The 18049-nt window shown below is 37.1% G+C and overlaps 1 protein-coding gene across 1 annotated transcript in view; it reads left to right on the top strand.

Annotated features, from left to right (window-relative positions):
* diaph2 (diaphanous-related formin 2) overlaps window positions 1-18049 on the top strand; it is a 379799-nt gene that overhangs the window by 14332 nt on the left and 347418 nt on the right. Inside the window, exons 3-5 of the mRNA XM_042770138.1 lie at window positions 1421-1453; window positions 2972-3148; window positions 8672-8776. Of these exons, the coding sequence (XP_042626072.1) occupies window positions 1421-1453; window positions 2972-3148; window positions 8672-8776 (315 nt within the window). The remainder of the gene's footprint in view (window positions 1-1420; window positions 1454-2971; window positions 3149-8671; window positions 8777-18049) is intronic.

The following is an 18049-nucleotide window of genomic DNA, read 5'->3' as shown; positions in this document are numbered from 1 at the left end:
GTCTATCCCTGCTGTAGCCGAAAAGATAAAGCACATCTGTTAGGAAGTGAGTGAAGGCGGAGGGGAGAAGTGGTGTTTTTTAAATTGTGTTTGAGGTCAATACAGTCAGACTGATCAGGTTTAAAGATGTATCTAATGGATTGCTTCATGAAGAGCAGAATTCACAGTGAGATTCAGCAGACCCTGCTGGATAGACCAGCATGTGTTGGGTTTTGGATTCTGGTAAACAGCATGGGATTGCCTTTGTATTGGTGTCACTGTTAGGTTGATTGATGAGATCAGCCAACAAGACTACTTTGGTCCACCATCTTTTCCAGTAAAGTCACTTTTTCTCTTGTTTCACAGACATCTCTCTACTAGATACAGACATCTCATACTTTTTTGAGCAGTTCTGGAACTTTGACTTGCAGCACTTTTCATGCTTTTTTTGTTCCATGAATTTTATTCTTAGATGAAATCCTGTTGTAGTGATTCATTTATAGGTTGCATTGATTAAAGGTGTCTACTAAATAATATAAATGATTAAATTAGCAGTTGAGGCATTAAAGAGTTAATTCACCACCCAAAAATGTCATTCCAATGTCTTCTGTAAAACATTTTAAATAATATAAATGATTAAATTAGCATTGTATATATAATATATAATATATATATATATATATATCAATATGTTTAGATATAAACCTATTATTAATTATTAAATTTTTTGTTCATACATGAAAGTCCATGGGGTCCAAAAAAAAAATCTGGTTTTGCAGAAAAAAAATCACACCTTCTTAAAAATAAAATCTTTTGTTCCTGCAGAAGAAAAAGTCACAGGTTTGAAAACACTCAGGTACTTTATTTTGGAATCTGCAATCATATTAAATGTAATTTGGAATTACTGAAAAGTGTATGTAAACATAGTCAGACTGTTCATTATGAGGAATGAACACATGGTGCTGGAAGGACCAAAGATCTTTGGCAAGCTTTTGCTATTTCCTCAATTTTTCTCCGAGTTATCTGTCTCCTCTTCCTGTATTGTCTCTGCTGTGATACTGGGCAGAATGTGTCTGTTTATAGTTAGCCTTGCTCATCAAACCTTTATTTCTGTTCTTGTAAGGCCAGTTGAAGTGAAGTGATATGTTCAAAGAATTTATCTTCATTAGTCCTGCTGTCATATAAACAAAGATTTGTTTATGTTGTAAATGAACAGACTCCACTTTACATGTAAAATAGACATAGATGCATTCAGAGTTGTGCCAGCAGTGGGTTCACTTTCTCTGCTGCAGTGTTTTCTTATGATCTGATAAGCCTTTTTATTTTTGTTTTTTGCATAAATCTGTCATTTATTGCATGTGGTTATGGGTTCTCCCATGCACAAATGGATAGCAGTGTTTCCGTTGGGCCTCATTTCTATGTTGTCCCTTCCCTTCAACAGAACATACACATAAAAACATTGGCTGATGACATGGTAAGGTGTCTGTTTCTTTTATTTTGTGTGTCTTTCTTTTTCTCTTTTGTTTTTTTCTTTTTCTCATCTTCGCCACGACTACCAGAGTGTTGTTAAAGTGAAATGATTGACAAAGAGAGATCAAAGACAAAAAAGCAAAGCAAAACAGTTTTTTTTTTTTTATCACCCTGTCATCCGGTCTGTCATAATTGATCATTCTAAAGTTCACTCCGGGTCAGCAAGCTGGAGTTCAAGCAGACACATGGCAACTTGATGCAATCGTTCATGATAAGTTGTCAGACCTTGTCTTAATTTTGACTTTGGTCTCTCCTTTAACACTTTCATTTTACAACAGAGTGTGTTTTGATTCTTTTAATTCATTTGTTTTGAATTCATTTATATATATGCATGTTCCCTATGTTTTCAATGACAGACTAACAGTGACTACTAGTGCATGGTTTGTTTTCACTCTGTCTGAGCCAGTAACCCATGACTGGAATGTCAGTGAAAGCCTCTCGCATCTCTTTCTAATTAGAAACCTTAAACACATCAAAGTCACATTTTCCCATCTAATGTAGTTCAGAATGCTGTCTGTGATATTGTTTCTGTATTCATTATGACTGTAAAGTGAACATGAACTAGTGGAAAGATGACAGGTAATATCACCCATTGCTTTTAAAAGTACAGCTTGGAAAGGTAAAGTAACACGGGAGCAGGTGAGTCAAATGTAAAGCTATGAACTTTAAACTACATTTTAAAACTTTATAATAATTAACCAAACTGTTTTGTACTAACTTAAAAAGACCTCCATGAAATCGTAAGGAAAGTTTTGTGGTTATTAGTCAAAGTGTATCAGTTTTGAGGCCACTTATTTGCAATTATTTGATCAAAAATAAAGTAAAAACAGTAATATTTTGAAATATCATTACAATTTAAAATGTGTTTCCTATTTGAATACATTTCAAAATGTAATTTATTAATGTAATCTTCATTGTGACATGATCCTTCTGAAATCATTCTTGCTTGCGATACATTTCATCTTATCAGTGTTGAAAACAGTTGTGCTGCTTAATATTTTTGTGAAAACTATGATACATGTTTTCAGAAGTCTTCGATGAATGTAAATTTAAAAGAAAAGCATTTATTTGAAATAGAAATGTTAATGTCTTTACTGTCACTTTTTAATCAATTTAATGCATCCTTTTTGAATTGAATATGTCATTTACAAAAACATTGATGGCTAATGTTGAACTTCAGAGATTTTTGTCAAATCATATGCTTTCAAATGCACTTTCCCTGCAAAAAATGGACAAACCCTTTATGCCTTTATACACCTTCATGCCTCTTCTAAACTTACTGTCTTAGTAAAAATACACCAACAGATGTATTTCACAGGGCCATAAAAGTTAAAACGTTTCTTCTGAAGGCCTTGCACTGTTTTTTTTTTTCCACTGTTTGATGTGTGTTATGTTTTTTTTTTTATGTTTTCTGTGATGTTTATATGTTATTAAATTTGCTTTAGTTATTTTCTTTTTTTTGAGTGACAGAATCACCAGTTTTCGAAAGCAAGGCATGAAGAAGGAGAAGCCCCTTATCCAGCACCCCACAGACCCTATCTCCACCCAGACCGAGCTGCCTGTGCCCCAGCCACTGTTTGACGAGTGCTCCATGAACCTGTCAGAGAAAGAGATTGTGGACTTGTTTGAGAAGATGATGGTGGGTTTGTTTTCACACCCTGGGATCTGCACTGTGCTCCAGGCACTGTATGACCTCAGACGCCCCTTTTCACTGATACATATCAAAGCATGGAGCTCATGTTAAGGATGTCAATTAGGCCATCAGAACCAGACTTCTCAGTGACATTTTGCCTCTTGCACACTTGGCCAGCAGAATAAAATGAGTTTAACAAGGATTTTTCTCAAGCATTTAGTTTGCAAAACCCTTGTGGAAAAGGAGAGTGCTTAATACAAAAAAATATGTGTACTTAATTAAATCATGTAATTAAGTACACATATTTTGATGTGCTGATTAACATACTAAAGTACATGTGAAGTACTTGACTTTAATTGTAACTCTAGTGTGTTATTTGATGTTACAATTAAAGTTAATATATTTAAAACATACTAAATTGCAACATTTTTCATTAAAACGAAAACTTAACCATATTTCAAAGACCAGTAGACATAATTATGAAATTACATATAAAGATACATTTAAGTCCTACTTAAATGGTTCAAAAATCACTTTAAAGTTCAGTTAATTTGATTAAATATAAATGTAACTATACTGCATTTTTATTTAATTGTGATTAACATGCTATTACCTTCAAGAAAACATTACATTCAGTTTGCACTTAAGCTTATTCTTTTAAACTCTACTATTTTCATAACAAGTTATTTTTGAACTTTATAAGCATGTTTTTGTTTAATTAAGAGTGCTAAAGTGTACTTCTTTTTCACAAGGGAGTACTTTTGTAGTAGGTTATTTGTTGTTTTAGTCATTTGTATAATGGCCTGTTTTCTACCTGGAATTGAAAACAAAGATCTGTAGCCCAACGCGTTAGTGACTCATCGTAGCCATTAGTTTCCTCATGTATTTGTAGTAGCGAAGTCACGTTTCCGAAGCATAGATTATCAAAGACATTTTATCTTTCCTCATCTCTCTTCTGCTGTCAATCACGAGTGGAGAATGGGACTTGAGAGCTTTGTGCTCTCTGCTGACAGGTTGCATTAACTGAGTGTTGGCTAGACTTGTCACTTGTTCTTTTCCCCTCTGGGAGAGAATATACATTAGCTACCAAGCTTTTATATGCATGACTCTTCTCACTAATTCTGTTATTAAGTGTGATATGTTGACAGCTGTCAATAGAGCATCCACCACATAGGATAGAACAAGCTACTGTTACGGATAGGGAGAAGCAGCACATTATTGTCTAAACAGTTTTATTTTACTTGCGGTTAGGGCTGAATGCAGTCTTCACCCTACTTTTGAAGTTCCTTCTCTGTTTATCTGTACATAGACACAAATACTTCCTTCAATCCCCAAGATACCAAAACTGAAATGGCTGGTGTGTTGAATGGACTGGATTGAATTGGAATTTGTTTTGTTTTGGACAAGTTAAATAACAAAATCTGGCTGCAGAACAATGGAAGGATTATTTCCCAGACAAGAAAAATGTTTGCTTTGTATTAGTTTTTTTTTGGTCAGAGCTCTCCCCAACCTGCATCTGCCACAGACAGAGTCTGTCTGTGATGCTTTTTTTATTATTTGACTGTTTCTCTTGATTTATTGTCTGTAGATCGGAAACTCTGCCAATTTCGCAGCACCTGAGCAGAACTGATCTTCAGTGCCCATTCTATGTACTGTAAACTGCCTTCCAGGCTCCACAGTGAGTTGTACACCTCATTAGGTTGATAGCATACACATTGATAATTGACCTGTACTTGCGTCAAAGGGCGAAAGATTACTGGGCTCCCCACCAGCAAAATTCTTTGACAGTTTTTTTAAAAGAGGCAGCGTTTATGTGGGGAAATGGACTGCTTTCCATCTGTGTGGTGAACAATAGCTCAATAGTTTTGTTCTGTGTGATACTTGAAAAGGCATTCTATTGATATTTCTTTTTGCTTTCTAATCTGAATAAATTACAGGTACTTGATATAATATAGTTTGCAGGTCAGTCAGATTTGTAAAATATTTTATTTTTTTATATTGAAGACATCACCTTACAAAGAACCTTACAAAAATAACATACATAGTTCATTACCATCCAAAGTTGGGGTCAGTAAGATTTTTTTTTTTTTTTTTTTTTTTAAATGCTCAACAGCACTGCATTTATTTAAATAAAAATATAATGAAACAGTAATATTCTGAAATTATTATTATAATTTAAAACATTTTTTTTTTTTTTAATTAATAAAAACAATTTTTTTTTTACTGATGTTAATGGCAAAGCCAATCTGCGGCCATTACTTCAGTCTTCAGTGTCACATGATTAATAGGAAGATTAAAAGAACAGCATTTATTTGAAATATAATTTTAAGTTTTTGTCACTTTTGATCAATTTAATGCATGTTTGCTGAATAAAAAATGTATTTTTAACAAAATGTAAAAACGTATGAATGCTAGTGTATGCTTTCATTCATTTATTCATTCATTCATTTTGTAAATGAGAAAATAAGAAATTGAGAAAGTTGTTGACCTGCATACTAAAGTATTTTTTTTTTGAAGCATGTGATGAATTGATCAAATTTAGGTCATCATTTAAAAAAACAAACTTGTGTGCTGTGCTGTAGCTATCATATAAAATATTGGGCATTTCAACACGTTGCGTCGGGTTGGACATCAAACATTGTTGGTTCTTGTGTTTCTTGAGACTAGAAATCTGATATCCTGTTATCAAACATGTTATTTATATCTTTTGCCTTCCCGAATTGTGGTCCTAAGGGAATCCATTTCTTGGGCTTGCAGAGCAAGTACAGTTATTTTAATGTGACAGTAGAACATATAGCTGAACAGCGTCCCCTGGTGTCGAATTTTGCCTTCATGCTTACTTTTCATTAATGTTATAGCAAGGCGTATAGTGTATCTTTCTTTAAAGCTTTAAAATGTTAGACCTATGCCTATCTTCCACTGTTTTCAAATGTTCTGTGCTTGTGACCAGATGGCCTGGTCGTATGTAGAACTGAGTTATACAGCACATTTTCTGTAATTGCCTTGCATTCTCTGACATGGTGGGCTATAATCAGTTTGATTTGTTCATTTGTTTCAAATGTTTGCACCAATCTTACACCCGCCAGAGACTTTTGGTCATCCGTATTTTCTTGTTGCGTTAGTTACTGCCTGTCACTCACATAACCTCTCAATTGCTGTTTTTGTTCTCAGGATAGCGGAACATTAAACCTGGGCTTCAATTTGCTGCTTGACAAGCCAGGCAGGTTTACAGGCCTGAAACATGTTGCACGGAGCAGAATTGGCTTTTTTTCTTTTTTTATTGAAAAAAGCATAATAATCATAATGATAATAATCATTTGAGGGAAAAACGCTTTGGTCTTCCAGCCGCCATTGACATTGAGATTATAGATCAGCTAGTCAGTTGGTCTCCATATAGAAAAGATTCATGAGCCGTTTAATTTTAGTTTTTATATTATATTGTATGTTGGTGTGGGTGTGTTTTTGTTTTTTGGTTTCCATCCTACATGCTCGTTGTGCATGTATGTATTGATTCACATCATCAGTGTTAAGGCTAAATTTGAGGTCATTGTTCAATATACAAACTTGAAGCATTGACCGAATGCAAATAAATGAGCCCCACCTCAATGCACTTTAATGCCAGTGGGCAGATCTCTCAGATTGCAGTGCAGTGCATGGCTCGGTGCAAGAAAAATAAGGGTTCGCTAATGTGGTCAGTCATCAAAGGGCTCTGGTAAACACAGGAGCTCTTTGACAAATGAAAGGCTTTGATGAAGGGGGTTAGTGGCCATGCCCCCAAGCATATGATATTCTCGCCTTAATGCGTGCATGAGGAGAGAGAGCCACTGTCGCCGTCCTTGCCATTGTGTGTGCATGTGCGCAGCTGGACTCAAGGCCTGATAAAAATGCACAGCGGTAAATCCTTTCATGAGCTGGGTGAAGGCGTGTTAAGACACGGGTGAGGGCTCTTAACGTGCCTCTCGTGCTGAGAAACAGCATTGGCAAGATGTGACATGCCAGCTCCTCCGGTTTGCATCATCATTCAGTCAACCACAGCTATTCCTCAAGCACCATTAACATTCAGATAGACAGCGATGCGGCTGGTCCAGAGAAGGACTCTGGGATTGATGAGGTCAGACCGTTACCCCTGCAGTTGCAATCATGCCCCGCTCCCAATTGCTCTTCATCTTCCCTCTCAAAACTGTACTTAGGGAGCATTTGGTCAGATGCCCTTTCTCCATTCTTCTAGCTGTTTTGGGGGACATCCAATGTACTTTTGCCTTCTGTTGAATGTATTTTATCTATTTAGTATAAATGCACTGAAATATCAGTGGCGGCGTAATTGTTACAATCCTGTCCCCTTTGTTCCAGATTGACAGAAAAATAGCTTCTCCTTGAACTTTTGGCTTTGTATATGCCGCTGGACTCTCAAAAGTACATTTGGCTTATTTTGATTTATGGCACTTTGATTGATAAGTGTTCTTTCGGCTGTCCTTAGCGGATTGCTTCTATTTTGGAGAATTCTTCAGAAGCCCACTGCAAAATAACCCAATTGACCAAGATCAAACATAAAAAATTATGCTTTTTTTCCTCTGAGAAACTTGGCCACTCTCCACAACAATTTAAAGTGAGAGATAGATCTACTGATTCCCTTTTTCCTGGCACTTCTCCTCTGTGCCCTTGGGAGATCAGACACACCATATTCTCTTATTTTTAATGGTCTGTATTGGTAGTTTTATTGTTCCTCTGGATGACTTTATGAAGTTTCCTTGGCACTGAGATTAATAGTGTTTCAAGTTGGAGTATGAAGCAACCATTCTCAAATTGTAGCTGAAGAGGAAAAAGGCACTTATTTATACCTTTGCATCAGTGGATCTGGCTGCTTCCATAAAAGGAATCAATTATGCCAGCCCTGGCCTTTGATTTAATAATTCCAAGCTTTGAGGACATAATTAATTATGATGGGTAAATCATACTGGAGAGCGGGAACTGGATTAAGGAGCAAATTAAGATACCACATCAACAGGGCACACTGATTCATTAAAGGCCTTGTTTTACATGAGGGGAGAGGAGAGAGATAGTGGCTTGATGTAAAACTATTGAAATGTTCATCTCTGAAAAGATGTCCTTCACTTTATCACCAATTCAGTGGATGTGCTGTTAGCCACATGTAGCAAACACACAGCGTAACAGTTTTCAAAAGTGTTTTTTTTTTGGTCTCCTTTGAAAGCATAGGACACACAGTCCCTTTTCTCTTCACTAGAGGGCAGCATGGCTCCATAGAAATACAGCCTGGGTGTATCTCTGGAGAAAGACTCTTTGTGCACATACAACATCTCCTTGACTTGTCATGGAATTGATAAACCTTTATCAATGATTCATTACTTGATCTAACCTTGGCTCTATAGGACAGTGTCCTTACTGTGGTCATGAATGTGCAGAGAACAATTTTCAGTTTATTTTCAAAAAATCAAAAATGTTCAAATATTTTAAATTAAATTGTTATATTTATTATAATATATATTTAACACATTTTTTTTGCATCTACAGGAGGACATGAACCTGAATGAAGAGCGCAAGGCCCCCCTGAGAGGGAAAGACCTGAGCACTAAACGAGAGATGGTTGTCCAGTACATTTCTGCAACAGCCAAATCTGTAAGTGCACCACAAAACACAGGGTTGCCGGTTTTAGAAAGAGAGAATCAGACATAGGAGAGAGTGGGATGAACCACATGACGAGACACTATGGAATAATGAGCTTAACCTGATCTGCTTTCTGCCTCTCTTGCTAAAGCCCCAAATCTTTGATTGCTGCCTCCTTTAGCTCTTTTTTTTTATTATTTATTCTTATTTATTTTTATTTTTTTTGCTTTTTTTTTTTTATTATTTTTTTTTTCCAAATCTTTGATTGCTGCCTCCTTTTTATTATTTATTCTTATTTATTTATTTTATTATTTTTGCCGGGGATCAAGTTTTCATTAGAATTTGGTACGCATCACTGTCTCTGCTCGGTAAGCTGAAACATGGCTCTTTCATCACCGTAGATGAATAAAGGCTAGAACGCCACCGCCTCTCGGGGTAATCCAAGGCTTTTGGGGCGATTTCTCTTCATTCCCTTTATGAAGTAGGTCCTGCCGAGGTTAGACTCCATGTAAACCCCACAATCCCCTTCACCCACTCCACTGCTGGCTCCTCTGGCTGGCCTTCAGCATCCGTTTTCATTAGCTTTCCTCCTGGCTATGATAATTAATCAGCATTATTAATAATGATGATAATCAGAGATGATTGAATTCTGCAGCAGGCTCATTGTCAGCCCTGCGAGCCTGGCATGTGTTGTGAAATATGATTCGCATATTAGTATTGTAGTCTCAAAGCGGGAAGTGGGGAGGGGGTTGCTGTCTCTCTGCACCCCTGTAGCCCCCTCAGCACCACCAAAGGCACTCACCATCACTGTGCATGTCACTGTGGAAGCTGTGCACAGCGCTCTGACAAGCAAGGAGGAGGTTTGGAACGTGTGCTCTGCATTCTACGGAAGAGATGTGCTTTTATGTGATAAGAGATGTTTACCACAGGCACAACACACTTTTCCCTGTAATGCTCAACTGTAGCACCCAGAGATCTCCTCCTCCTCCTCTTTTAAACATTCAGCTCAAGCTACTAACCAAGCTATCTGCATACTGCCGATTTTGTGGGAGTGGCGCAAATATTTAGCCTTTTTTCAAATTATATTACTGTTTTAAAATATGGCGCGTTTAATGTATTTAAATCTTCTCTGATTATTTAAAAAGAGCCCTTGTCTATATTTATTGGTCAAAGAGCGGTTATGGCTCTTTTTGATGACGAACATTTGAAATCAACATGAAACGGAATATGTATCCATTTACTTCTGCAGTGTGACATTTTTCTGAGTGAAATAGAAAAGAAAAAGCTGTAGGATTGCCTCTATCCATTTGAATTGTTTTTGAATCATAAAAACTGGTTGGAGGGGAGAGATTGAAAAATTGGTGATGTTAAGAATTAAATTTGAGAAATGTAATTCAGGGTTCCCATAGTCATCCAAATACAATTATATTGTAAAACTGTATTTTTTTTTAGTGGGGTGGGGGCCATAATTTGGCCATAATTTGCCATTCTGTTGCTAAAAATGTTATTCAGAAAGCGCAGAAAAATATTGGACATTAGATAAAATTACTTTGGTTATTTTGCTAAAATAAGACAAATGTTATTAATTTTTTCAGAATTTAGTGTACTTAAATTATGCAGAATATGTATTGAGAAAATAAATAAGTTGATTTGGATTCCATGTTGACTTTAATAATGTTTTAAAATTTCACAGCTCTCAGAAGCATGAGATGGCAAGATCTTTTTTCTGCAAGTGTTTTTTCACTTGACTACTGTAACTAAAACCTTCACATTCTGTTAACATTCCAGAGATCCATCTCAGAATCATTGTGCGAATGCACTTTCTTTGTATGTCGAGTAGCTACCAAGGATGTTTTCGAGTTGCACGGACTAATGCTTACACGCGCACACTGACACACGTCCAGAGAAAGCCGCTCCTGTGCTGTCTGTCTCTGACTGCACTGGGTCAGTGTCCTCTCTTTGGTTGGCGAGTGGGAGTAATTAAGTGGTGGTCTGGCGGTTGAGGAGGCCCGTGGTCTCCGCTTGAGCCGCTGCAGGTGTAATTTAGCAGGGGTGAGAGGGGCCAAGAGCAGACAGCACGGAGACGGCCTCTGCACACCTCCGCATTAATAACCCAAACCCGTCTAAATAAAAGAAGGCAGAGCAGAGTCCATCCATCCCACTTAATCTGCTGCTATCTCCCCGAGTGTGCCGATCTGCCTACAGTAGATTGTGTTTCAGCACACAGCTTTACAGAGCAAATATTAGTGGGAAAACAAACCCATCCGATCCACTCCTGTCGCAGCCTGCCTTCCTGCCTGTCTGTGTGCGGCAGACTCCCACAGCTCCTGCCTGGCAGGAGGGCAGAGTGATGAAATAAAAGAAGGACAGAAGAATAGAGAAGTTTCACACCAGCGATGACTGTCCTCTTTGATAGCTCAGATATTATTGCTTGTTTGACAGAAACTTGCAGCTCCCATGGTTCACAGCTCCTTATTATTATTATTTACAGCCAACACCTCTTTCCTTGCAACACATTTGTGCATGCTTTCATTATATTATGTGATCACCTTTTTTGTTTGTTCACACTGAATATTTTTGAATAGCTATTTGCCAAAGAAAAGTAAAATATAATATGCATGTTTATTATTATCATTATCATTAAATCCTTTGCATGGCTTTTTTTTTTGTCTTAGAGGCAGCCACTTGAATCCTTCAGCATGCAAAACTAAGAGCCCTCACCACACTTTCCAGGGGGTCTCAGTAGGAGACTTTTAAATGACTGCCACCACAAACTATAATGTCTTTTTAAGGCAAAGTGCCTTTGCATTTAAATACTCAAATGCATACTATATAAATATTTAAATAATTAACAAATTTTTTTGTGATAATTTGTAGTTGTTTTTTGCTTGTGAAGGTTTCATGTGATATTGTGTATTAAGGGTTTGTTTCTTTTAAATAATAATCTGTTAAAAATATCATTTTGTTTTGTGGAATAAGTAAATATCTGTTGTTATTATTATTATTATTATTATTATTATTATTATTTAAAGGTATTTATCATATTTGTAAGTGTTTACCCATCTTGTTTTTTAAAATGCTAAATAAATAGTTTTCCAGGGAGTATTTAACCTTAGCATAACTGTAAGCCACATGCAGTGAAAACCAATGTTGCCTTGATGCTCTGCGGACGTCCTTGACCGTTAGCATTTCATGAAATGCTTTCTCTCTTTTTCAGTCTCTGACAGGTCTGTCATTGTCCTCACGAGTGCCAAAGCATGCTTGCAACTAACACAGTCATTTCCCTCTCGCTCTGTCAGTGTCATGAAAAGCTTTGACTTTGCTTAACTGTTTCGCTCTTAAATGAAATGATTCATGTAAGGAACAGAATGTGTCTGGGGTGGGCAGGGTCTTTGAGGGGGAAGGAAAAGAAGTCTTAGCCAGGTTAGTGGGATGGAAAAGAAGTCTTAGTTGTGATTGTTGTGTTATTATTTTGACTGGGAAACTTAATTACAGCACAAGTTCTAGTAATCGTTTATGACAGTTTTTGAGCGATGAACTGATCCTGTCTAGGATACAGGAGCTAATAAATAAATAACTAAATGAATAGATTTGCATCATGGAGCATTTGATGGTCATGAGAAGAGCTGGAATGAGGATATAAATACCCATCTCTTGATAAGATGACATTCTTCAGAAGTTTGTTTACAGGAGCTACTTCATAATAGAGCTTCTTCATAATTAGCATATTACATGACTGCCTAATTCTGCATTGCAACAATTACCATCATCTGTTTTTTTTTTTCCACTCTCTATGCTCCTCAGGAATTGACAGCATTAATACCACAGTAAAGTGACAATGAGGTGTTATTTTGTGAAATTTGTGTAAATTGATGTTAGCAGCAGCTTTTCCCCTCAGGCTCCTCCCTGACAGTTCTTTATGTGGTTTCAAGATAATGTCTGCTCTTTTGATCAGGCTGCAGTAAAAATACAACATTCATCAAACCCAGCCAAACACGGCATGGTGCTAACAATATTTGGCAGCCGTCCAGCACGTCTGGTGATTGCAAAAACAGGTGACTTCTTGTTTAAGGTCAAGACACAAACCCTTTACAATTCGTTTAAGCATATTTACTTGGGATATGGAAAATTCGACTCAAAAGTAGCACTTTATTGATCAAGAGGTTACACTGTTAAAATTGACAGCATTATAGTCATAAACCTTGATTTTAAAAATGTGGTCGTGGGAGTTTGTTAAAAACAAAAAAGAACAGATCAGATTTAGAAACTACTGCCTTCGGTTTTGTATTACTGAAGAAGTGAGAATAATTCTAGTTGAATCTGGTTTTACATTAGTTTCAGTTGTCTGCTCTCAGAAGAAAAAAAAAATCTAGATATTCAGCCTAGCAATTGTCATATGGCATGGTCAAAAAGAAACATGCTGACTTTGTCGAACTCTGAGCTATGATGTATAATTTGACACTTGATAGAAAGTGCCAGTGACATTTGATTGATTTTTGGTCTATGGAGGCATTTTAGGAGACCATCTGCTCATGAATAAAATAACACATTTGGGTTAATTTTGTAAAAAATCTTCTAGATTCTTACAAAATTTCATTTGAGGGATGATCCCCTCTGGATATTTGTATTGCCTGTCAAAGATGCCTTTAATATAGAAACTGCTAGATTGTCATGAATCAATGGTTAGCGGTTTGGAAACAATCGATTTTTTAGGTGGGGCATTATTTTATATTCTTTAAAAATTACATTTCTGCATCAATCATCATACGTCTTTTTTATTTCTCTGCAGTCATTATGTAAAACCAATGAGTGACCAGAGAGCCACTTTTTTTTAAAAAACTCGATCAGAGATCAATTCATCACGTTCCAAGCAGTCTTCAAAATGGCAGACATTGTCTTTAGTGTTCGTCTGAACCCTCTCTCTCCAATTTGTTAAGTTCTGTGTAATTCTCAGATGAGTAGGCAGCGTAGCAGAGAGGGCCAGTGTGCCAGTCATTAAGTGTAAGCTCTAATACTTCAGCTGCATAGTACCAGAGAGATTGTGGCCTACTAATGATTGTGCTGTTTGTGTCTTTTTGTACATTAACTACCCTCTGCTGACCGCTGCATGCAGATAACTGGGAGCAAAGTTGCGGTAAGTAGCAAAATTATTTATTCGCTTTTGATTTGTTGTTGTGCAATGTCTGTGTCTTTGCTGTATTTTTCTCTCTCTTCTTCTTTTTTTTTTGTTTTTTTGGAAATATCTAGGAAAGTAATTTCTATGGTTTTCGATTTCTGTTTTATTTTCAGCATTAGTGTAGTTTATAGGCTATAATTTGAAAAAGTTCACGTTTTTTTTCTCCCAATCCCTGCATGTAAATTACACATTTAGAAATGAGTGATTTCTCAATTGTGTTCTCCAAGAATAAACTAGGACCTTTTTTGTTAGTTTAAGCAGTTTTTCTTTGAAATGGATCACTTCCTAACAGATATTAGCATTTAAATATTGTAACGCCAGGGATGAGCAATAGTTTTTAGGCAAATAATCATAATCTGTGATCTAATCTGTTTATTCTAATGTTCTGTATCTAAATGGTGTTTCATTGTGTTCATTCTTCCCCCCCAGACAGCGTTCTGAGAATGTATCACTTAATTAGATTTTCCCACACACACACGTTCCATGTTGATTGAACAGCGGAAAAGATATTGAGTGCACCCCCACCCCCATCCTATAAATACGTTCCATTTTGCAGTGGGACGTTCGGCACAACCCATTTGCAAAGCCATGTCTTTGTCGTAGTCACATTACAGCATGTCACTATTGTTTCTGAAATGTTCATAGCTGCTCATGTTGTTATTGTCACTTACTTTCGTCCCTTGTCCCCCACTTTCTCCATAAATGATGGTAATAATCTTTATAAATATATACTGTCTGGGCGATGGCAATGTTTCCTCATTTCACAGCTCCGTGATGCTGTAATTGCAGACTGGCTTCTACTATTTCTCATGTAGTGCGGTCCCATAGCCCATATGAGGCTGCTTGTTATTTGTTTTATTTTCATTTATTTAGAGGGGCTCCGTTATTGCCTTCGCAAGTGTCACTTGTCATTTAAAATGCTGTTTTATTGTGTTGCCGAAGCTATGAGAAAGGCCTGTAGATGTACGTGAGGAAGCTTGGAGATAAGGTAGCACAGGTAAATATTGTTATTTACAATACAGCAATAAGCTGCTGCAACAGACTCATTTATTTGTAGCGAAATGGCCCGTTCGATCAATGCTGTCATGCCGCTTGGCATAGAATTGTGCGTCGAGTGATTTTTCTATAAACTGTCAGCAGTAAAACATGCTTGATGCTGATGAGCATGGAAGTATGTTTTGAATGTTGCATCACTTCTTAGGATAGAGCAGGTAGGTTACTCTGGGATTGTCTTTATCGAAGAACTGTCTGACAGCGTGCACCACAAACAAGTCCTCTCATTTAGAAGTTTCTCACAGTTCAGAGGTTCCTGTACTTCCTGCCATTTTATCTGACTTTTGCATGCGCTTCCTACAGATGGGAGAGTGTGAGGGCTTGCAGGGAAGCTGTCAGCTCTTTCATTCTCCTTGTTTCTGTTTCTCTTTTTCCCAATATCCCACCTTTATTGGGCTTTATTGTGGAAACCACATTCAGTGGGGCCAAGATGACGCCCTCTCGCTGGGTAGATTGCTATTTCCACGCTGTCAGTGTGGTTTGGAGGCAGACTGACCTGCCTGAGCCACATCTCCCTCAGGGATGAAATCTCTTCAGCACGCTCTCACAGGGCTCAAATTCGCTGGTCAGCGTGTCCGCATGCTGCTGAGTCACATGCGCTTCAGCAGTTTTATATTAGCGCAGCTTGATGGTGGTGATGATGGTAACTCAAGGGGTTGTAGGCGTACCTGCCGCCCCTCTGCAGTGTCCGATTGATCAGGGATGTTGGTGCTTTGATTGTCAGGCTAAGGATGATAGATTGTGTGTCAAAATGCCCACGTTTTATCTGTGTGAAACTGATGAACCCCTATGCGAGGGAATGGAAGACTGCGGCTCCCTGTGCTTAAATAAAGCACAACCAACACACAAAACCCAATCAGTGATTGGCCCTGAAGACTGGTCCACCGTTACCTGTTAAGGTCACATGACTTGACCTGCAAAGCCTCTCCAGACCTCAGGAGGAGATCAATAATCACACAGTCAGCCCAGCAGTTAGGAAAGACTGCCTGTTTCCACGGAAACTTGGGGACACTTTATGGGCAGAGAGAGAGAGGATTCGCTGAGACCTCAGGGACTGGAGTCTGCTAGGGCTGTTAGAGTTCAGCTGCTCTCCGAGAATCCCTGGTATTGTCGGCGAGAGAATAATGGACAAAGCTTGTATTTTAGAAATGATTTTGCTTCTTTTCACATGGGACAAAGACTTGGCCCTTTATCGGGTGAAATGGCATGGATCTTACCATCATGTTAAAGTGTGTTAAGTACTTAAGAGAGTACTTAAATACTCTCTTTGGAACCAGTGGGCCTTGAAAAGCATATGTGAAAATGAGCAAAACCTTGGCGAAGAAAGATGACATTTGGTTATTGGTTTCCATTACAAGTGTTGTTATGATGATTTATTTTTTATTTTACACAAAACAATGTTGGCCGTTAGTATCCATGATTTTTAAACAGTCTGATATGATGCTAGTTTAAATTGCCGGTGTGTTCAAGTCTTGTCAGAATGGTCATATTTGTGAGTTATTCCTTTAAACGCTAATGAACGCCACGACAAGTTACAAGTACAAGTTACAATACAAGTGGGAAAACTCTGAATTTTTATTAAGTCCTGAGTTTACAATTTGGGGTCCTGTTAGTGAGAAAGTATGTTGAAATGGAAATATTGTTTACAATAAAAGTAACTTAATTTTTTTTTTTTTATTGTCTTTGCTGTGTGCTGCATTATGGGTAACGCTGAGTATCCTACACATGATTTCTGTGTTTTTTGTTTTTTGATGCAGTACAGTTCTCTTTTAGACTGACCTCTCTCCCATCGCCTCTCCTTCCTCGGTTTCTTGTCTCCCCTTTGCTTCTGTATAGTCCACAGAATTTGTATTCCTAAGCAAGTGAATAACCATGGCATTTGTGTGTGGGCACCACTTGTTTCATGTGTAGACTTTATACCCAGTATACTCCTGTTCTAAGGCTCATCATACCACGGCTGTACGGAGTGATTGTAAGCACCTGTTTAAAGGCTTTCCTGCAGTGAGGGTGCACTGCGTCCTCTTTCACTCGCTCTGCTTCTCGCTGGCACTAGCCAGGATCTATGGAGAGGGCCCTTTTTAACTATTCTAAGTTTGAATAAAATCAAGGACAGCCCATACCCACCTACTGTGCCTCAGTCTGAAAGTCTCTTTGTTTCAGTTTTGCCATTTAATGATGATTGTGTATTGGAGGCTGAACTGATTTGATAGGAAGTCTTTTAAAGCACCAAGGACGTGTGCCCTATGGAAAAAATTAATCCAATAACCCCTTTGGATCCTGTTCATCATTTTTACAGATACATTTTAATTAGGATGAAGGAACTGTGCTGAAAGAATATATGTTCAATGTGATGGTTTTGTCTAAGGGGATTTTTATTTATTTTTATTTTTCAAAAAATGTGTCAGTAAGTGTCAAGTAAGCACAAGGACACTGATGGTGCATTTTATTTAACAGCAGATATTTTAATTTTAGTTTATGTGCTTTTCTCTTTTTATTGGTCATTTTATTGTCATTTGTATATTTCTATTTAGTTTATTTTTAGTACTTTAGTTTAAACTTTTGGTAAGTGCCACATTTCTAATTTTAGTTGCGTCTAATATTTATATTTTATTTTATTTATATTATTTATATATTGCATTTATCATCTGCTATTGAAGCAATGTTGGCTATTTAAAGTAATATTTTTGTAGTTTTATGTTATTTTTCAAGAAAGTGAGAATAGTCATTGTAAAATAAATAATTGCTTTGGGTTTTTTTTGTGTTTTTGCTGTGTGTTTGTTTGTGTTTTATGAGTAGTTGTTAATAGTTTTTTATGTGTTTGTTAGTGTGTTCTGGTTGGTAATGTGTTTTTTTTTTTAATAAAGCCCTTGTGGTTGAAGAGTCTAAGACTCAGTGATATTCTGATTTGTAGATATAGCTTGTCTGTCCTTTTGTGTAAGTTTTTTCCTTAACAATTTTATCATCCTCTAGGTGAAGTTTGTAAGTCTGATTTCTTAGAAAAGTAATTGCACACCTCTCCCCAACAAGCTATGTGATTTTGAGGTATCATTAATGCC

This window comes from Cyprinus carpio, chromosome A14, assembly GCF_018340385.1.
Source record: "Cyprinus carpio isolate SPL01 chromosome A14, ASM1834038v1, whole genome shotgun sequence".
Classification (NCBI taxonomy): Eukaryota; Metazoa; Chordata; class Actinopteri; order Cypriniformes; family Cyprinidae; genus Cyprinus; species Cyprinus carpio.
The sequence above is the reverse complement of the archived record's forward strand: the minus strand, read 5'-3'. Positions and strand labels throughout refer to the sequence as shown.